The 20,242-nt window shown below is 59.7% G+C and overlaps 1 protein-coding gene across 1 annotated transcript in view; it reads right to left on the bottom strand.

The window, feature by feature from the left end:
• Nucleotides 1-245: 245 nt before the first annotated feature.
• SPTBN5 (spectrin beta, non-erythrocytic 5) overlaps nt 246-20,242 on the bottom strand; it is a 45,654-nt gene continuing 25,657 nt past the window's right edge. The window contains exons 32-70 of the mRNA XM_059372600.1: nt 19,745-19,954; nt 19,423-19,572; nt 19,088-19,192; nt 18,513-18,680; nt 17,844-17,993; nt 17,530-17,721; nt 17,231-17,326; nt 15,785-15,900; nt 15,586-15,700; nt 14,676-14,789; nt 14,381-14,502; nt 13,969-14,131; nt 13,588-13,776; nt 13,256-13,333; nt 12,453-12,625; nt 10,480-10,570; nt 10,201-10,347; nt 9,482-9,619; nt 9,129-9,385; nt 8,774-8,960; nt 8,352-8,561; nt 7,710-7,906; nt 7,383-7,587; nt 6,910-7,104; nt 5,826-5,981; nt 5,364-5,581; nt 5,010-5,199; nt 4,613-4,789; nt 4,337-4,441; nt 3,838-3,978; nt 3,498-3,569; nt 2,949-3,035; nt 2,767-2,858; nt 2,536-2,621; nt 2,075-2,209; nt 1,675-1,725; nt 1,326-1,419; nt 951-1,102; nt 246-330 (exon numbers count right to left, since the gene is read on the bottom strand). Of these exons, the coding sequence (XP_059228583.1) occupies nt 263-330; nt 951-1,102; nt 1,326-1,419; nt 1,675-1,725; nt 2,075-2,209; nt 2,536-2,621; nt 2,767-2,858; nt 2,949-3,035; nt 3,498-3,569; nt 3,838-3,978; nt 4,337-4,441; nt 4,613-4,789; nt 5,010-5,199; nt 5,364-5,581; nt 5,826-5,981; nt 6,910-7,104; nt 7,383-7,587; nt 7,710-7,906; nt 8,352-8,561; nt 8,774-8,960; nt 9,129-9,385; nt 9,482-9,619; nt 10,201-10,347; nt 10,480-10,570; nt 12,453-12,625; nt 13,256-13,333; nt 13,588-13,776; nt 13,969-14,131; nt 14,381-14,502; nt 14,676-14,789; nt 15,586-15,700; nt 15,785-15,900; nt 17,231-17,326; nt 17,530-17,721; nt 17,844-17,993; nt 18,513-18,680; nt 19,088-19,192; nt 19,423-19,572; nt 19,745-19,954 (5,592 nt within the window). The 3' untranslated portion in view covers nt 246-262. The remainder of the gene's footprint in view (nt 331-950; nt 1,103-1,325; nt 1,420-1,674; nt 1,726-2,074; nt 2,210-2,535; nt 2,622-2,766; nt 2,859-2,948; nt 3,036-3,497; nt 3,570-3,837; nt 3,979-4,336; nt 4,442-4,612; nt 4,790-5,009; nt 5,200-5,363; nt 5,582-5,825; nt 5,982-6,909; nt 7,105-7,382; nt 7,588-7,709; nt 7,907-8,351; nt 8,562-8,773; nt 8,961-9,128; nt 9,386-9,481; nt 9,620-10,200; nt 10,348-10,479; nt 10,571-12,452; nt 12,626-13,255; nt 13,334-13,587; nt 13,777-13,968; nt 14,132-14,380; nt 14,503-14,675; nt 14,790-15,585; nt 15,701-15,784; nt 15,901-17,230; nt 17,327-17,529; nt 17,722-17,843; nt 17,994-18,512; nt 18,681-19,087; nt 19,193-19,422; nt 19,573-19,744; nt 19,955-20,242) is intronic.

The raw sequence follows: 20,242 nt of genomic DNA on the forward strand, positions 1-20,242 counted from the left end.
GGCCCGGGGGGTTCTGCTGTGGGAACCCTGGCCTTGCGCAGGTGAGTGGACACAGAGGCAGTGGCACCCCCGTCCTCCTCCCCCCGTCAGATGGCTGCTTTCTTTCCCACAGCACAGGGTGGCCACATCTGCAATCAGAGGAGCCACAGGAACAAGAGAGTGAGCTCCTACAGCAAGCTGTGGTCTTGGTGAGGGCTGCCTCTTAACAAGGAACTATCTGTTCCAGACCTTGGTCCTGGTAGCAGAATCTTAGGCTGGTCTCCTAGAGATTGTCCTTGTTGGTAGCCCTGAGGGTTGCTGCCACCTCAGGGTTTGGTTCAGGGTCCTGACCTGTTGGGGGAACAGGAAGGCAGAGTGAACTTAGGGCTTGGCCTCCCTTAGAACATTCCTCCTCCTGCTGGTGCTGGGATTGTGGCTGACAGGCAGCTGCAGGACTGACCATACATAGTGTGCAGAGGGTAGAGGGAAGAGAACAGGTTCTTGTGACCCAAATCCCCCTGTTTGCTCTGGCCCACTGATGCTTGGGCCCTGCCTAGGGCATGCAGCTAGTGTCACAGTGGAAAAAAATGGGGGCCCTGGGAGCCTTAGAAGCCACCATCCAGGGACAAAGCCTATTCATTCAGCAACATGTTCTCTGGATTTGAAAGTGGAGCCTGTGTGCCAGAGACCACAGCCATGGCCGCCTTCTGAGGTGCTGGAAACACTCCTTGGGCCTGACCTGGGGTGTCTGTCTCTGCGAGAGTCTGTGTGAGTGTATGTGTGAGGGATGACAGCCTGACTTCTGGCCTGCTCGAGGATAGTAAGGTTCCCCTTTCCTGTTGGAAGAGGGAAGAGCCGGAGAGAGGGCAGAGTGCTGGCCAGATATGGCTAGCCGGCAACCCATCTTCTGTCTTGGACAGGAAGAGGAGGCCAAGAAGTGAGCCAGGGGTGGATGCCCAGCGTATCCTTACCTTGGGCCTGGCCAGGGCAGGGAAGGGAGGGTGAGCCGGGGGCAGGTGCCTGGGCAGGGCCCTCAGCCTGCAGGAACTCCAGGGGTTGGGGCTGGCTGTGAGTGCTCACGGGCATCTCCCTCAGTGAAGAAGTCAGGGGACAGGCGTGGAATCTGTGAGGAAAAGGAGGACCCTCAGGGCCTGGATTCTGAGCAGAGGCTCATACCCGATTGGGAGGGTGGGTGCTAGGATTTTCTATTGCTGAGGGTCTCAAATATGGGGGTTACCCCACACCCTAGCAGATCTGAGTCTTCAGATCTTGGGCTTAAGAGGGCTGCAGCTGTGCCAATCGTGGAGCTCAGGACCACTCCCCCACCACATCCGCAGGTGCCCTACCTGAGTGGGGCGGCCGGGCCGGGCACGCCCTCAGCAGTGTGCTCAGAGGGGAGGCCCCCTGGTCTGGCCGGGTGCTCCAGGCTCAGACTTTGGGCTGCAGAGCAAAGGGAGATCAGTGGTCAGTCCCAGCCCCTGTGCGAGGCCTTCTGTAGACAGCAGACTCCCTGCATGTTTGTGTCTCCCCCACAGAGTCCTATATGGAAATGCTAACGCTAAGGGGATGATATTGGGAGATGATTAGGTGATGAGAGGGGAGCCCTTACAGAAACCCTAGAGAACAACCTAGCCCCTTCCACCAAGTGAGACACGGTGAGAGGGCTCCCATCACGACTTGGAAGATGGCTCTTACCAGACCCTGAATCTGGTGGCACCTTGATGGTGGACTTCCCAGTCTCTAGAACTGTAAGAAATAAATGGTTCTGGTTTGTTACCTACCTAGTCTGTGATTTTTTTTAAAGCAGCTCAAATGGACTGACGTGCCTGCTACAGGAGGCCAGGCACACGTCAAGCCTTGCCCACGTGGTACCCCGCACACCCTGCCTCCCAGAAGGCTGAATGCAGACGGGCTGAGAAAGACTCAGTCTAGAGAAGACCCTGAAGACACTCAGGAGGCCTTTGGGATGCTGGAAGGTCAGGCTCGGCTCCCATGGGACCAGAGACTGTGAGGAAGGGAGCCAGGAACCCCGAGAGCTTGGGAGGAACAGGTGAGGGACTCCCACCCGGGGCTCACAGCAGCCTGAGGACAGGACCTGAACACACGGTCTCTGGATGGAGCCCGTCTGACCACAGTGATGAGAGACTTCTGGGGCAGGGGTGTGTTCCAGGCATGCCTCCTGCTGGAGCTGGGTTTGGCCACTGTCCACAGGACACCCCAAGGGCAGGGCCTGCAGAGATTTTTGAGGACTGGAAGGTTAGAGAATGTCCCAGGGTCACAGAACAAAGCCAAGGAGCATGAAGGGGAGTCCGAGAGATTCCGAGGGGGGTGGGACAGGGCCAGAAGGCAGCCAGGGGGCAAGCCCAGCCTGTCCTTTGTGATCTTTGGCAAGTGGTTTACCCCTTCTGGGCCTTCAGTTCTCTGGGAAGACATGATGTCCCACTTACCTAAGTAGAGAGGTACTAGATATGGCACTTCTGAGGATGTCTGAAACAGCAGCCGGGGGCCCAGGGACTCAGTACCCCAAGTCCCTCCCCAGGTTCCCCCAGTGCTTACCAGCTGCGCTGCTCAAGGCTGGAATCCTGCTCTCGGCCTGCCCTTCTGATGGTGCTGCCCAGGGCGTCTCCACCCTGCTGCTCAGCCTGCCACCCAGGGAGCCAGGGGTCAAAATTCTTGGCCACCCATAAGGGGACCCCTGCCTCCAGCCCCTGGGCTGCTCTTCGGAGGCTGTGCCTGCTGGGTCAGTATGGCCCTGGGCTGTTGTCTCCTTCTCTACATGGCCCTCACCTTAAGGAGAAGGCGTGTTTCCTGCCATGCTGGTGCCCTGGCCTCTCGCACTGGGCTCCTCTGAGGTCAAGGGTGGCCACCGGGGCCATATTCTGAGAAGACATGAGAGGGGTCACCGCGGCCATGTCCGCTCTTCCCTGTGGGCCTGTCCTCTGTCTTCCATGTTTTCCACTGCCCAGTACCTCTGCTGCTGTCCTCTTGTCCCAGAAGAGGCTGAGGGAGCTACCTCTTAGGGTCCCATGGCAGCCATCCCAGAGGCTCAAGCAGGGCTGTGGGGAGAAGGTGGGGAGGCTGTACCAGCTGGGTGTGGAGGGGAGGCTGGAGTCTGGCCTTGCGAAGACCTGTGTGTCACCAGAGGCTCCAAGGCCAAGTGCTGGACTGGCCCAAGGGAGCCTGGGAATGAGGTGCTGGGAAACCAGGAAGAGGAGGAGGAGGGTCCCATCCTCCAGCCTGGGGTGGGGAAGCTCTGAGGTAGCTTAAGAAGGAAACTGTTCTGGGACACCCGGCTGGCTCAGCCAATAGTGTGTGTGACTCTTGCTCTCAGGGCTGGGTTGTGAATTTGAACCCCGTGCTGGGTGTAGAGATTACTTAAATAAAGAGAATGAAACTGTCTTAAGAACAGGGGTGGGGGATTATCCACCATGTCAAGACTCCAGGCCCTGGTGGCCCTTCTGAGCCCAAGCTGTTCTGTGGAAGAGAGCTGCCTGGAGAAGGAACCTTCTCATACTTACCTGCCTCTGGGCAGACCAGAGCTGCTGCTGGAACTCCAAAAATCCCTCCATGGTGGGGACATCCTTAGCATCCTGAAAGGGCAAGATGGGGCACAGGAAACATCCAAAAACAGAGGAGAGGCCCCCTCTGAGAGGTGGGCTAGCAATCTTCCCCTCTCTGATTACTTCATTCCCGAGGACTCTCGGTTCCTAGGTCCAGTGCCCCCCACCCCGGGGCTCAGTGCTGGCTGCAGGGTCTGGGCCTTACCCCTGTGGACCCAGTCCCACTGGGCTCCTGCTGCCGGGCCACAGGTTCCAGGGAGACCGTGGTGGCAGAGGGTATGGGTGGCCCAATGGGGACACCTGGCTGCAGGTCCCTTGTCTCCGTCAGTTGTACTCCTGGCCACCAGCTTCCAAAGGGCCTCTGCTTGGGGGATGTGAGCCTGTGGCCAGCACTCCTGGGCTCCAGCCCTGTCACTTGCTGCAGCAGCGTCCGGTCCACCTTTGAGAGGGGAGTGAGGTGAGCCAGGTCAGGTCACCTCTCTTCCCCGAATCCCTTCCCCTAGAGAGAACCCCAGCCTCATGGTTCTTTCATCTGTTCCTGCTTTAGCTGGCTTAAGACACTTCCCCGTCATCCTAGTCCACAGTGGGACTCCAGCCTTTCCCGGGTCGGAGGGTAACAGGGCCCTGCAGCTGGCCTGGCAAAGAATCAGCTCCATCCAGAGGCTGACCGAGGGGTCAGCCGTGGGCTCAGTGCATGGGACATAGGGCAGCTCCTTTCTCAGCTTGCTCCCCCCCCCCCCCGCCCCCCACCCTCAGGCCCCTAGCTGCTGGTGGACCCTCACCCAGCCTCCTCTCACCCCTGCCTTCCTCTGCAGCTGGGCAAACTTCTCTTCCTGGGCTGCCAGCAACTTCTCTAAGTCCTGGTGTCTGCAGAGTAGCAGCTGCACGTCGGACACATTGTGCTGGGGAGAAGCCAGCCAAGGTGAAACCCAGCTCCAGGGGGTGCCAAGAGCCTCCCCTCGGGGTCTGCAACCCGGTTTAGCGGGTAGGGAGCTGAGGAACAGCAGGACCTGCCCTTGGCCACAGCTGCCAGTCGGTGTAACTGGCTAATGGGGTGGAGGGACTGGGCTCACCCCATAGTTGGGGTCCAGCAGTAGAACCTCCTGGGAGGCCAGCCAAGCCTCGGCCCGGTCCAGCTCCTGCCGTAGCTTTTGCAGGCCCCAGTTCTCCTCGCAGCGCTCCTGGCGCAGGGTGCAGGCCTCCATGAGTGCCTGCAGCTGCCCTTCTAGCTCCCGCAGACACGCTGCCACCTGGTGGGAAGGGATGCTCTGGGTCAGATGCTCCAGAGGAAGCACTGAGGCAGAGGAGGCCTGGAGGGGCCAGCAGAGGGCTCCAGGGAAGGCCCAGACCCTCCCCTTCCCTTCTTGGCCTCTCTCTCTGCTCCTTGCCTGCCTTCTCCTGAGGGCTGAGATTTCTGCTAGGGGTTCCAAGGCCTTGGGCAGTCGGGCTCCATCCCTTTTGTGCTCCTACCTCCAGGGACATGAAGTGGCCGCTGTCTATCAGCTGCCGCCCTTCCTGCTGTACATCGTGGGCTCGAAGGCAAGGCTCCTGGAGTTCCTGCCCCAGCTCCACCTGCTGCACCAGGAGCCGCTCAGCCCCTACCATGTCCCCGGCCAGCTCCTCGGAAGAGACCAGAGCTTTCTTCTCCTGAGCCCATGCTCTGCGGGCAAGGAGATGAAGCTGCCGTCAGGTCTGGGAGAGCAGCCTCAAGAAGCAGGGCCTGAGGTGTGCCCAGGGAAGGGGAGACCAGCTCCCGGAAGAGCTGGGATGACCCCCACCCAGCAGGGCAGAGCTGGGCCAATACCAGGGCGGGATGTCACCTACAGCAGTTCCCGACAGCAACTGAGGAAGGCATGGCCCTGGGCAGCCTGCTCCAGCTGCCGACCCTGCTCCAGAGCCTTCATGTCCAGGGTCGCCCAGGCCTCCTCCACCTTGGCCAGCTGCTTGCACAAGCCCTCCTGAGCTGTAGGGTAAAGCTGGCCCAGCCGGCAGGCCTCCATCTGCACCTGGGCCACCTCCTTCTCCACAGCTGCCAGGTCCCGCTGCCACCAGAATACCTGATCAGGCCTCACCCAACACAACTTGATGCATGCCCCTCATTCTGGGAGCACCCCAGCCTCGTGGAGTGGGGGGGGGGGGGTCCTCTTTCCCAGGATTTCCCAAGCCAGCTCCACTGTGTTCCACATGTACCCCGGGTAAGAACTCCCGGGCTAGGAAGGCCTTCCCTTCTCCCCTCTGGGTGTGGGGGGGGTCCCCCGACCCACAGGGAAACCTTGGGGCCCTCACCTCCAGGCCCCTGTGCTGTTGCTGCAAGGTCTGCACTGATGACGGGCTATGGTCACAGATATCTCTCACCGTCTGGGTGGCCTTCTCTTGCATCCATTCCTGGAGCTCTGCCGCTGCCTGCTCAAAGCCCCGGACCTCCCGGGCTATGGCCAGGCTCTGGGAGAGGGATGAGGGTCTGCTCTTGGTTAAGCTCATTCCTAGGGTCTTTCTCTCTAGAGATGTGGCCTTGTGGGCCGCCTCCCTTTAAATAATGAGGACCATGGGGCTCGGTGACTCCTTTGTCACCACCAGGTACAGAGAATGTCCCAGATGTGGCAGGTGCTCAATGAGTGTGTGATGTTACAGATGAGGGGATAGGGTCTCAGGAGGGCACCGTGTGATGAGGGGATCTTTGGTTACAAATCACGAGAAAGGCGGAAATGGAGGCTCTAAAGCATGGGGGATGGGTCCCTAGGAAGGAGGGCTTTGGTTTCTGGGAGGACTGGCTAGGAGGGGAGGGTCAATTCAGGAGGCTGCCCGGGCTGTCAGGGACTTGGGGAGCAGCCTGTGTTAAAGAAAACCAGCGGCTCCAGCTGAGAACAAAGGTCAGGGAGCAACACGGAGCCCGTCTGCACAAGGCATGGCAGCTCGGAGAATGTGCGGGGTGCAGCAAAGGAAACCGTTAAGTGCATGTGGGTGAGGACAGATCAATACTGTGGGTGGTTTCAGACCCCAGGCCTGTGTTTAGAGGAGGCTCCGAGGGGTTTGGAAGCTGGCCAGACTGGCTTTCTGTTTCTCCCTGGAGGAGGAACTGTGCCATCAAGAAAGAAAATTGCTGGAGAGAGCTGGGGTGGGGGGAGGTGAAGGTACAAGGATTTGGGAGTCCCCATCTGCCTAGTGCTGGGAATCAAAGGCAGCCCCCTCTCGCCACGTGCACACGTATACACACACACACACACACACACACACACACACACACACTCATGCCCACACTCCCATGCTCCTACGCGTACCCCAGGCTGGCCTACAGGCCTCCGACCCAGGCAGAAGGCATCAATGCTCCTGCTCCTTGGCTGCCCCTCACCTGGCCTAGGGGGGCACTTACCTGGATGCGGGCTTTTATTGCCCCGTCCAGCCTCTCCCAAGCAGCCTCGATGCGACTCCTCTGGGCTTGAATCTGGGGAGTGCACCTGGGTGCCATCCGTTCCAGGGAGTCTGCCAGCTCCCTTAGGGCCTGCACCTTGGCCTGCCCCAGGCTCTGAGCTTCCTTTCTGAAAGCATCAAACTTCTCTTCCAACATCTACGGGGAGAGAAGGGCAAGGGGGTGATGTCTAGCAGCTCGCAAAGGGTTGGCACTGTCTGAAGTCGTTCCCCTCCCCCCCCACCCCCCGCCCCACCCATACTGGACGAGGCAGGAGCAGACATCCCTTGACACTGGCTCTGGCACCATGGGGATCCGCCCAGAGCACCCCCTCTTCCCTTCGGCTCTCACCCTCGCCTCCCTCTCGCCCAAACGCACGCCTCCTTTGCCCTGGCTCGGCCTCCATCTTCTTGACCCCAGGCTCAGGAGAGACTCACCGTGACAGCCTCCAGGTCCTGCCCATGGTCCTGCGACTCAGCCGTGGCAGCCTTGCTGGCCAGCCAGGCCTCGAGAAGTAGGGCCTCCCGTTCCAGCTGGTGGAGCTGTAGCTGCTCCCGCAAGCCTTGCTGCCTGCCGTCTGCCCTCTGCAGCAGCCCTGAGTAGGCCTCCCTCACTGCCTGCATCCGGGCCAGTGCCCTGCTGCTGTGGCACAAAGGACAACCTGGCTGAAGTCTTTCCTTTCTAGGCCAAAACAGCCTCACATGCCTGCCTCTGAAGGGAGAGCCCTCCCTGGGCCTTCCTACGTGGGCTGGGCTCCCCCGCACCTTTCTGGGTTCTGCCTGCTCTCCAGGAGGGCTGCCATCTGCTGCAGGCTCTCAATGCGCAAGCCGAATGCCTCTAGGTCTCTCTGGGTGGCCTCCAGCCGCCGCAGAAAGGCACACATGGCCTCGGCACTCTGGCCAACATCCTTGAGCTCCAGGACACAGCCCCGTTCTTCCAGCCAGGCTTCTGCCTCCTGGAGCTGGAGGTGCAGGGAGAGCAGTCTTCCCTGGGTCATGGCCTCTGGGGCCCCCAGCTTGGGGCACGCACAGCCTTGAGGTCTCGAGCTGTGGTTCGCACCCTGGCTGCACGTGGGAATCCCCCAGAGCTTCCCTGCTCCCCGTGCCTGGCCCTCAACCCCGAAGATTCTGATCTCATCTGGAATGGAACCTGAGTATCCGCATTTCGTAAAGCTTGCAGTTGGTTCTGATGGAAGGCAATGACTGAGAACCACCGGTTTAGAAGAGACAACAAAACAAAATCACACCCAATCCAGGGCTCTGGGCGACTTGCAGAGAAGGACGAGCTCCGGGGGTGGGGCGCAGAAGAGCACTTAGCCAAGGGAAGAGGGGACGCACAGAGAGCCCAGAATGCCGCCTACACTCTGGGTTTCCTCAGGCCCAGCTGTGCCCGCCTCAGCCCCTCACCTCCATCAGGAACTGCTGGGCCTCTTGAGCCTGCTGCAGCCGCAGCCGCCTCCGCGTGGCCTCTGCCCGCAGGCCGCGCACGGCACTCTCCAGCTGCTGCACCCGGGCGGCAGCCTCTGTGGTGAAGGGCCCGGCCTGTGCCAGCTGGTGTCCCTCGGCCACCACGGCCTTGGTCAGAGCCTCGTGGCTACTCATCTCATTCTCCAGGTTCTGGGGAGTGGGAGGAAGACCCACCTCAGGGGACCCAGAGTCGTGCTAGAAGCCTTAGAGGATCCCGCAGATCTGCCCCCAAAGCCTTCCCTTTCCTGGCCCACAAAGAACCTGGGGTGCCCTCAAAGCCCCCCAGAGGTGGAGAGATCCCAGCACCCCTGGCTGGCTGGGACTGGTGCCTGATCTGAGGTTCAGGGTGAGCAGACCCACACCTGGTGCTTCTCCTGCAGCTGTCGCACAGCGCTCAGGCTCTGTCCACAGTCCTGGGTGGTGGCGAGGGGCAGCTTCTCCCGCACCCACGCCATCTCGTCATCGGCATCCCTGAAGAACTGCAGGAGGCGGCTCCGGGTCTCCAGGGCAGCTCTGCGCTCCCGCAGGGGTTCCCTCAGGCACTCAAACCTGCAACGGTGGAGGGTGGGGACGGGACAGTCAGGGGTGGGGGCCAGATGGTAACCCAGCGCTCACCCACTCAGTGCCCCTCATCGTGGGGGCAGGGGGTGGCCCGGAGGAGACAAGCTGGAGGGCAGGGAGGGAGGGGGCAAGCAGGAGGCACATAGGTCGATCTACCTCCGAAGCAGCTGCAGGGCCTGGTCTTTTACATCTTGGGTGAGGCAGAGGCTTTCCCCTGTAAGGACCTGGGCCTGGCCCCACAGCCATTGTGCCTGCCTGGCCTGCCCTTCCACGGTGACCTCCAGCTCTCCCTGTGCCCCCAGGAGCTTGTCTAGCCCAGGCTGGTCCTGGTCCCTGACAGGGGCTCTCAGCTCAACCTCCACAGGCTCCAGCCAGCTTTCTAGTTCCTCCACTCTCCGCCGGAGATGCAGGGCCTAGGGCAGAATGTGAGGTGGGCACATGGGGGAGAGGCCTAGCACCACCACCACCCCCCGCCGCCTCTGGCCTGTCGCCTGGCACACAGAGCCCACCTCACAAACCACCTGCAGCATGGCTGCCTTCCTCCGGCTGTTGGCCTGCAGCTCGTCCCAGAGCTCCCCCAGCTCCCGCAGCCGCTCCTGGATGGTCTCTGAGGCTGGGTGGCCCTCCTGCAACAGCCTCTGTCCTTCCTACAGCCACACAGGGAACACCACTAGGACTTAGGATGGCTGGTGCCCATGAACCTGCGCGGGCTCCACCCCCAGCCTGTGAGCTCACTGTGTGACCTGGGCGAATTCTTGAACCTCTCTGAGCTCATTTTCCTTATCCATAGAATGGAGAAAACAACAGTTATTTTGTTTCAAAAGAGAGATCAAACATCAAACATTTTTAGCAGGACACCTCATGCTAGAGGGAGCCAGCCTGGGGTCAGGTCCTGCCCTCTGTAGGTGGGAGAGGGTAAATTTCAAAGATGCTACACTTTGGCTCCTTTACACACAGGCTTGCTCACTGCAGCCTTTCTCTGTCCCCTCGTGTCCATCCAAGATGGCTTTAAAAACTATTCCGTCAATACGTGATTGAAAAGGCACTATTTTTGGAGAGGGTGCCCCAGGAAAGCTACTGTTTGTCTCTCCCCTTGGGTGTTGGGCATAGTGCTTGTGTACAGAAAGGACTAGATAAGTGTCGGTCATCCACGACTCCGGATCAGAGCCCTGGCCAGGGCTCTGCTGGGTCTCCCCACACTCTCTGGCCTGCAGGACTGTCCCCTCACCTTTTGCAGCCTTTGGTGGTGGTGGACACTTGCATCTAGTTCAGCCTGGAGACTCCGTTGCTTCCGCAGCTGGGCCTGCAGCAGAGCAGGGTCCCTCCAGCCCTCTTCCAGGGCCACCGAGTGCTTCTCCCTCAGCCACGTGGCCACCTGCACATACACAGAGGACCAGGCCCAGCTCCCTCGGGCTCTCCCCCTACCCCCGAACCTCTGGGCTGCCCCGAGGAAGGCTGGCCTCTTCTTCCCCACCACAACCGCTACCACCCCCCAATCCACGGGAACCTCGAAGGAATCCTGCAGGAAAGTCTGCAGCTGCTGGAGCTCCTCTAGCTGGTGGCGACGGGTCCTGGCTCGCTCTACCAGTGCCTCTTTCCTGCCAGAAAGAGGGTCTCATGGGCCTTCAGGTCCCTTCACCGGATCTGGAGCTGCTCCAGGGGCATGCACGTACCTCCCCATGGCCACAGCCCTTCCTCTGGACCAGTAGGCCCGGACCCCCGGGCTCCCTCTGAAAGGAGAGAACTTCTACTTCTCTTCACTAGTGCCTATCAGGGGCTGATTGTGTCCCCCCATATTTTTAAGTTGAAGTCCTCATTCCCAGTACCTCACAGTGGGACTGAATCGGAGGACAGGGTTTTAAAGAAGTTAAAATGAGCTTCTCAGAGCGCCCCCAAGCGGCCATGTCAGGTGTCACGCACATGCAGCGATGACCATGTGAGGAGAGGGGAGGAGTGTAAGCCGAGAAGAGGGGCCTCAGGACAAACCCACCCTGTCAGCGTCTGGATTGAGGGCTTCCAGCCTCCAGCACTGTGAGAAAACACGTTTCTGGCATTGAAGTCACCAGTCTGTGGGATTTTGTCATGGCCACAGTAGCCAACTACTACAGCGTCCAAACCACTAGTTTGGATCATGCACTACCCTTAGGAAGGACTCTGAACGGGTACCCACCCAAATATGTGTGTGTGTGTGTGTGTGTGTGTGTGTGTGTGTGTGTATCTCTGTACCAGTGTATCAAATACATTGCTGTACGCACAAAAAGAGAGATTAGACCCGTGATCTAAAAAATAAATAGGAACAAAACCCTAACACTGACCACATCCCTGTCGTCTCCACACCAGCGTTGAGTGGAAACTTCTCTCCTCCCGCTGGGGCTACCAAAGGGTGTGGGGGTGGAGGTGCAGCGAGGCTTTGTGGAATGGGAACTGTCGCCTCCCCAGAGGATGCCAGAAGCCCAAAGGGGAGGGGTCACGGTGGCACTGTCCCAGGGGCAAGTCAGACCACCAGAAACTATCTAAGGTGATCAGGGGGGCCACGAGGGGAGGGCACTGACAGAGACCAGCAAACCAGCATTTGTCATCTGTCCATCAAAGGCCTCCTGGTAGCCAGGTGGGGGTCCCACGAGCAAGGAACAGGAGCAAAGGGCCCAGGCCCCCCCTCTGGGCCTGCACGAGGGCTGACAAGCACTGTGGACCCCAGTGGGCTCTCTGGAAAAGGCAGAGACCCCTGCCTGAGAGCCGGATTTTGGCCACATCCATCTGGCTCTAAAAGTCTGAGAAGCTGGATGACTTAGCTGAACTGGACAGGCTTTTAGGAGGAAAAAAGGAAGAGCCTGGTGTCTCATGAGCTGTGCTGGGTTCATCTAAATGGGCGTGAGAGGGGCGCCTGGGTGGCTCAGTGGGTTAGGCTTCTGCCTTTGGCTCAGGTCATGATCCCAGGGTTCTGGGATCGAGCCCCACGTCGGGCTCTCTGCTCAGCAGGGAGCCATCTTTTCCCTCTCCCTCTACCTGCCTCTCTGCCTGCTTGTGATCTCTTTCTCTGTCAAATAAATAAAATCTTTAAAAAAAAATAAATAAATGGGCGTGAGAAATGTGCTGACCTGCGCGAATGGCAGGCACCATGCTAAGACATCAAGGGTACCTTCTCAATCCTCCACTATCTGAAGAGGCAGGCGTTGTTACCCCATCCTTGTAGATCTGAAACTCTGTGAGGCAAGTGCCCCAAATCCCACCACAAGGGGGCAGCACAGGAACTCAGGACACTGGCTCATGAACACTTAACCACTGGGCTCTGGCCAGGTCCTTCCATTAGGTCGCCCCTTCTTCAGTTTCCTGGGACACGTTTCTTGGTACAACTCCCTTTCATCTCCCCTGGGGGGCCACATGCTGGGCCGGCAGGGGTGCTTGGCATCGACCTCAGCCCCCAGAAAACGCTGGGGAGTTTGCTGCACCACCCCACCCACAGCCCAGAACCAGATGTACCTCAGGAGCATGGCCTGGCACCGACCCAGGGCACCCTGGGCCTCGGGGTACCCAGCCTGGTGCAGCCTGCGGGCCGCGGCCTCCAGCGCGCTCATCTTTTCAGCCTGAGCCTCCAGGCCCCGCTCCAGCACCTCGTGCTTCCTCAGGAGGGTCTCTGCAGCGGCCCAAGAGTCCTGGCAGGAGCAGGGAAGCCACTACCATCCGTGGGGCTGCCCCTCCCATCCCAATCTCTCTGCCGGCCATGCCACCCACACTCCCCCACATGATGAGCCCTCTGCCCAAACCCATCCCTCTGAGGTCTCAGGGCTGTGTTTGGCTTTAGGACAGTGATTCTTAGCCAGGGGAGGTACTGAGGATGGTGTCAGGGTCATAATTTTCAGGGCACATGGAGCTTTTTCACCCAACAGGAACACCCCCGCCTCTGCACTCTGGTAAGACTGTGTCAGCAAGGAACCAGCTGGCCCCTGATTTTTCTAAGACCCCCCCTGAATCAGGCTCGCCAGCCACAGGGGTTGGGATGGTGGCTAGAAGAGCAAACCTTGGGGGAGGGACATGAGGAGGGCAGAGGTAAGAAGTCGTGGGAAGGAGGCAAGAACAGGTCAAAGGATGCACGCCCACCCTCTCAGTTCCCGGGACATTCCCTGTGGGGCTGAGCACCAGGTGCAGGAGAACCACAAACATGGAGGAGTGAAGGCTTCAGGGCTGCAGATGGTAGAGGATGGGGAGCCCTCCCCTGCCCCCGGGGCCTGGGGAGCTCAGACAGCACTTGCCGCTGCTTTGGTAAAACCTGGGTCAGCACCCACCCCGAGACCCTTGCTAGTGGGGCAGGCCTCCTGGCTGCAGAGCCAACTTTCCATCTGCTCCACGGAACTCAGAACCAGCTGTCAAGAAAGGGAAAGGCAAAAGGAAGTGAGCAGAGGCTCCCCTCGGTGTAGGTGGAGTGAGCCTGTGGGTGCCCTGAGGAGAAACCAGGGACCAAGACCTTGGCTCGAAAAAACACGTGCACAGCCGGCAGGACTTGCTGTGGGCCAGCTGGGCGCTGGGCACCGGGCAAAGCCTCGGAACAGTGACCTCGGGGTTTGGCTTTGACCAGGGGCCGGTGGGGTTAAGGGAGGGCAGGATGGAGGCTGCCTACCTGAAGCTCCAAGGCCTGCTGCAGCTGGAGCTGGTGGTCCTGCCAGGCCCTTTCCAGGCTGTTCAGCTCGTGGTCTAAGCCAGCCAGGGCCTGGCGGAGGTCGGGGGGAGCTGGGTGCCCTGCAGCAAGCAGTCGCTGCCCGGTGCTTCGGGCCAGGCTGATGCGATTTGTCTTCAAGTCCAGCTCAGCCTGTCATAAGATGGGCCTCAGACCCCCAAGGCCAGGGCTCCCTCCATGCAAGGGAGGAGGAGGCGTGAGGTGGAACACAGCGGAGTGGGTAAGATGGAAGAGGACAGAGGCCCGGGCAGGTGAGGGAGGAAGGGCTCAGAGAAAGTTGGGACAGGGCAGAGGCAAAATGAGGTCCCAGGGTCCGGCCCTCACCTTGAGCTCCTGGTGCTCCTCCAGCCTGCGCCGGGCCTCCGCAGGGCTGCTCGGGGTGCTTTGGGCCTCCATCTCCGCCCGCAGCCCCTGGGCCCAGACCGACAAGTGCCGCAGCTCGGCCTGCAGACTCTGAGCTTCGTATAAGGCCTCCAGGGACTCCCTCCTGCCCGCAGGGTTCATCAGCTAGCCCTGGAGCCTCCGAGCCCCTCCTTCCCTCACACCCACACCAATGCTCTCCGAATCCCCTTGGCCAGACAAGGGCCCAGGGCTGGGGATTAATAGGGGGACAACATCAATGGTTATTCGAAGGGTGGAAAAATGTTCTCAGGGGAGACCAGGGTTAAGGGGAGGGGGAGAGACAGAGAGGCTCCCAGGACTCAGTCTGTGAGGAAAAAGGCCCAGGGGTCCTTACCGCTTCTGGGCCCCCCTCCAGAGCTGCCACCAACTGTCTGTCACCTCCCGCTGCTTGCTGCTGAGGCGGTGGGCTGTCCCAGGGCTTCTTTGGCAGACGCGGCCCACCGCCCGCTCTAGGGACTGTGGGGAAAGCTGGGCTCAGGAGCTGGGGCAGGGAGGTAGGTGGTAGTCAGGGGAGCCCCAGCTGAGGGAGGCCCCTGGCCTCAACTCCATTGAGCAGTATGCTGGCTCCCCTGGTCTGGAAGGCCTCCTGCCTTCTGTGGCCTGCCCAGCATCCCCCAGACGAGGTGTACCTCCACCTGGGCCTGGAGGAGGCCTATTTCCTGCTCCAACTCCTTGTGTTTCCGGATCAGCCTCTGCAAGCTCTCTTGATCTTTTCCATAGTCCAGGGCCTGGACCAGGGCAGCCTGGGAAGGAATGTAACCTTACTGGTTTTGCCTTTTCTGCAGCTCCCTGTTCACTGCTGAGGGGTCACCAGCCATGGGGTTTCTGTGTGAGAACCAAGTACCCCACCGATTCCCTTCCCCAAGCCTTTTGCTGACCAAGGTCCCTTCCTTCTGTGAAGAACAATTCCCAGGAGAGACCAGGGGATGGAGTCTCTTCTGACCCCATCATCTTTGTGTGCTGCTTCCACATACCATGTCTCAGTGGTCTCTCATTCCTTTGGGGGGAACTGAGCATGGACAGAGAGCCAGGCCTGGCTGGCTGGGGGCAGGGAACAGAGGAGTAAGAAGAGTGAGGCAAGAGCCCCTTCACGCTCAGAACAGGGCACCATCTGTGTCGCATGGGACTTCTTGGGTGGTGAGGGGGCAGACGACTTCTTCACATGCCCCCCACCTCCCTGCCAGCGTTCAGCCCACGTTTCTCAGTGGTTGCTGACATGCTCTGGGGCCAAACACCTGTGCGCTCTGGCCATGCTCAGGGACCAGAGACAGAAGAGTATGTGGGGGAGCTGTGCTCTGGCTTCTTGACCCACAGTGTTTCTAGAAGCCAGGTGGGCCAGCCTCCAAGCCTGTAATGGGGGCTTCTCGGGCCCAGAGTCAATAGCGAGAGAGCCCCTGGCAGACCCCTCTCCCTAGCCCTGAAGGACCCCTAGAAGCATCTACCTCCACTACCCAAGCTGAAGAGAAGGGGGCGCAAGATGCAAGGGAAACTCTGGGTGGGCGCCTTGCCCCCCAGCTGCCACAGTCTTTTGCTACTTACCTTCTCCCCAATCTGCTCAGTGACACCATCCAGCTCTCGGGACAATGTATGTATCTCCAGGGCCCCCTCAAGCTGCTGCTGGTACCAGAGTAGGTTGCCACGGAAACTCTTCCATCTGGGAAGGGAGGCGTAAGGCTTAGTCAGAGATGGCCCTCCAGTCCCCTCCCCTAGACCCATGGCGTTCCCGTCAGGGACTGGCCTGCTGTTCAACTGCTGTCGCCGCTTGTGGATGGTCTTGACTTGCTCAGGATCCAGGTTCCCGAGCTTCAGGGACAAGTCACTGATGCTCCTGATGTGGATGTCATCCACGGTGTCCTGCAGGGGTGAAGGGTGAGGGCACCCGGACAGTCACAGCCCATGGAGGGTCTGCCTCAGCCCAAGAGAGGATGAGGAACGGCGTGTTAAATTGCTTGGGAAAGCAAGTGATAAGAAAGCACAAGGAGTTGAGAATAAGAATAGACAAGCAAAGCAAAGCAAGTGGTGGAATGAAATGGCAAGCTGGGATCTCCTGGTGCAGGAGCGTCTGCACCCCTATGCGTCCTGGGCGGGGGCTGTTAGTGAGAGGGGCTTATGGGTCCACTGGGCGGGGTCCCCAGCCGCAGGAGAGAGTGCAGGGATCCTGCCCCCAGTAACAGCAGCTCATATTCAGAGAGCTGGTTAAAATTCCCCAAGCACTTCTGAGGAAGGGTCTCAGCTGAGCTGGGCAGGGGAGGGGCTCGCTCTCCTTCTGCATGCACCAGAGCAGAGCCAGAGGCTACCACGACTGGTGTGTGGCAGGCCCAGGATCTGAGCCCTCCTCTTTGAGTCTCTCTGGTGCTTCCTCTACCACAGCACCCAGCAGGGAGGCTGTGAATTCCACCAGCACCAAAGGGGAGCTCCGGGCAAGAACCTCGGCCTTCTAGAAATCGTATGTGCTGACACTGGATGGAGGAAGGGAGCGTGTTTGGTCTCTAACACCTGACTGTGACTACATTTGTCCCATTTCTTTCATCTAGAACACAGGAGAGAGATTTTGGGGGTGCGTGTGGGGGTGTGGTGAGAAGAAGCCGAGAAGCTGAATGAAGGTTCTGGGCAGCTGGAGTTTTCGGTTGGATTGTCCACTCCATCCAGGCACATGTGTATCTTTTTTTTTTTTTTAAATTTTGAAATAATTATAGATGTACAGGAAATTGCAAAATTGCAGCAACAACAATAACAATAAAAGTAGTATCGAGAAGCCACACAATCCCTTCCCCCAGCTTCCCCTGAGGGTAAAACCTTATATGACTGGGGCACAGGATGGACATGCTAACTGCAGACTCGACCACGGGTTTGATTCAGAGTATGTCAGTTTCTGCACATGTGCAACTGTGTATGTGTGGTGGGGAGGACAGTTCCTGGCAGTTTCAGCACAAGTACCAATTCATGTGACCACCACCACTCATTCTGGCTCTCTTACCTAGGAAGCCAGCATTATCCCCATTTTAAAGACGTAGGAACTACGACTTGGTGAGATGAGGGGGCTGCCCAAGCACATGCACGTAGTGAGCCTGGGGCAGTGGCTGGAGCCCTCCCCCGACCCATGCTGTCTCACTATTCTGAGCAGTTCTGTCCCCCCATGGGGACAGGTTGACTGTGTCTCCCCCTCCTCCCTCCGACCCCATACCTCGGCCCAGACTCCTGGGAGCTCCCGGAGACGCTTGCGGAGCTGCAGACAGTGCTCAAGGTCCTGGCCCAGCTCGCCCAGGTTCACCATCGCCTCCTGCAGAGGCCAAGGGGTGAGGGTCTGGGATGGCGCTCTGAGCCCCAGCACCAGGGCAGCCAGCTCCTGGAGCAGTGTTGGGGCAACTGTCTGCTGGGGCTCCCGCCTGTCAGGGAGCTGGGGAGTAGCAGGCCTGTCCTTGTCCCCATCTCTCAGCCCCGAAGCCTTACCCCCAGCTCTGTCCCTGCCCGGCTGGGTCTCACCATCTCCTGGATCCAGGCATCTGTAAGGTCAGCTCTCCGCAGGAATTCCAGAAACTTCCACCTGTCCTCCAAGTCCTGGCCCCGGAGAGCCACTGCCTGCCTCAGCTTCCGCCAGTGTTCCTGCAGATCCTGCAGCCTCTGGGAGACTTCTCCTGCCTGAGGGGGGCTCTGTGCCAGGAGAGCCTCGCCATCCTGGGAGAGAGAACACCCACAGATCTTGCCTACCTGTCACCCCTCCCCCTGCCTGAAACCCTCCTCCTTGGCCACGCAAGAGCCCACACTTTGGAGTAGGACTGGGGCTGAGGGCCTGTTACCTTGGTGACAGAGGTTATGACCTCCTCGTGGGCCTGGATCTCAGCCTCGAAGGCCTGGTGTTTTCGCAGGAGCCTCAGTTTATCTTTCAGGTCCCCAGGAGGGATTGGCTCTCTCAGCTGCCGGACTCGCTCCTCAATCCAGTCCTGGGCCTGGTGGGGGTTGGGGTCATGAATCTCATTATGCCGGTTCTGCTTCAGTCCCCAGGGATGTCCCACGCACTCATTCTCAGCTGTGCGCAGGGAGTGGACTGTTGCCCCCCAGGGCTGGGTGAAGTCAAGCTGGATAGATGCCATCCAGTGCTTTAGCCCAAGAGGACATGCTCCAGGCCTGGCCCTGTCCCCAGCCACAGGGTAGGGCTGGACAGGGCCTCTGGAGGGAAAGTTGGCCTATTCTCAGGATACTTGGCTCCCTCCCTCTGCCTCCCTGGTTCTCTCTGACCTAGCCCTCATGGGCTCAGGAAGCAGCAGGATCTCTGTTCACAGTGTCTTTGAATCAAATGTTCTGGGTCCCAGCAAGGCCACTGGGAAATCCACTGAACCTTCCAGACTTCAGTGTTCTCATCACAGGGGTGTGGTGAGGCCTGAAGGAGCGTGGGAAGGTGAAGGTCATTGGTACCCTGTAAAATGTGGCCCAAGCAGAAGGCACAGGGTTGGGGGTGGCCCTCTGACCTGGGTCACAGCCCTGGTGAAGCCAGTCATCAGGAGACAGGTGTTCAAGGCTTGTCCCCGGCTCTCTGCCAGGTCCTTCACTTGAGCCCGATGCTCTAACAATGTGTGGAGCCGATCCTGCACGATGGGGCCCCCAAGTGTCTTCGCTTGCTCACACAGGGCTGCCTCCTGGTGGGGGGAGGGTCAGGGTCACAGTCTCCTATTCTCCCACGATGGGAGGCTGGCCCACAAGAAAGCCCTTCCCTCAGCCCAGCATGGCCCTTCTCTCTCAGCTGGTCCTCCCAGCAAGCCAGAACCAAACCCACAGCTCCCCTGTGACCATGTCATGGGGAGCCAAGTGGCTCTGGTGTCCCTGAAGCATGGCCCACCTCTTGAGCCACATACCCACTTCTGCTCAGTCGGCCCCAGCCAGGCACCTCTAGACCCACAGGCTGTCCCTATACTCCGATATTACCTGTGGGTGCACACCAAGCCCTCCATGTTCCCCATTCAGAACTCTCCAAAGTCCCCAGACTCCACCCGCTTCCCTCCCCCATCCCCCAATTTCTGACCATGCCCAGTTCTGAGCCTCTTACCTTCTCATCTTGGGCAGTCAGAACATTCTGGAAAGTCTTGTGTTTGCGGATCAACTGCTCTACCTCTTCCACTGAGCTCCCCAGTGCACCGGTTTTCAGGGAGATCTGGATCAGCCCATGGAGAAGTCAAATAGGCCATCAGGGACTGTCCAGAAACAGCTGGGCCCCCCGACCCCCATTTGCAGCCATGTGCACTGAGGCTGTGCCCAGTCTTTGGGCCTCCCATCAAGGAAAAAAGCTGAGTCCCAGGAGGCAAGGAAGCAAGTAGGGGGTAGAGGAGAAAGGGAGAAGGGGGCGCATGGGGACGTGTGTGGTGGGGCAGGGGGAGGACCTGCCTCCTGGACCGTGAGGATCTGGTCCAGGTGACCACACTTTCTGAGGAAGAGCTGCTCCCGCTGCATGGCCTGCAGCTTCTCTTCCTTCTGCTCCCAGGCCTGGAACACCTGCTCCCGTTCATCCCGCAGGGCTTGCAGCCCTTCCTGGACCTGGGGACAGACACATGGGAAGCCTGGGGAGAGCCGCCTGGACAAGCTGGCAGCTGATCTTGAGGGAAGCCCCTGACGAGAGGCCAGCGTGGCACGACGGGGCAGGGTGTAAGGTGATGGGGCTCAGACGAGGTCAGGGCAGGTGGGGGGGGCACCGGAGAAAGGGGCCCACCTCCTTGATGGGTGTCCCTACTACAGCCAGAAGCGCCTGCTGGCCCAGCTGCGAGGCCCTCTGGTGCAGCTCCTCCCGGGCCTCCAGCTCTGCCCGGAGCTGCCGGTGGCTGCTGAGTAGTATGGGAAGGCCATGGCCGGGCTCCTGGGAGCCCTCTTGTCCCTGCAGCTCCCGCCATACAGCGGCCGCCCAGGAGGTGTAGTCCTGCACCTGTGGCCCCAGGAGACCCAGGGAGAGAGTTGGGTGAGGGCTGGGCTGGGCAGCAGAGAGCCGGGCTCTGAGGCCCAACTCCAGCCGGCCCGTGTCCACTCGCACAGCAGACTAACCGTTCCAGGGCAGAGCTTCCGCTGAGGCTCAGGGGCATTTTGTCACCAGGTTCCTCTACTGTCATCCAACCTAATCTTTCCAGGTTCATGAAGTGTGCCTGTTTGCCAGCCTCCTCGTCCCCCTCAGCAAGGCTCCTCACCCTTTGCTTCTGGTGTCCCTCCTGCTTTATAA

This window comes from Mustela nigripes, chromosome 13 (assembly GCF_022355385.1).
Source record: "Mustela nigripes isolate SB6536 chromosome 13, MUSNIG.SB6536, whole genome shotgun sequence".
NCBI classification, from domain to species: Eukaryota; Metazoa; Chordata; class Mammalia; order Carnivora; family Mustelidae; genus Mustela; species Mustela nigripes.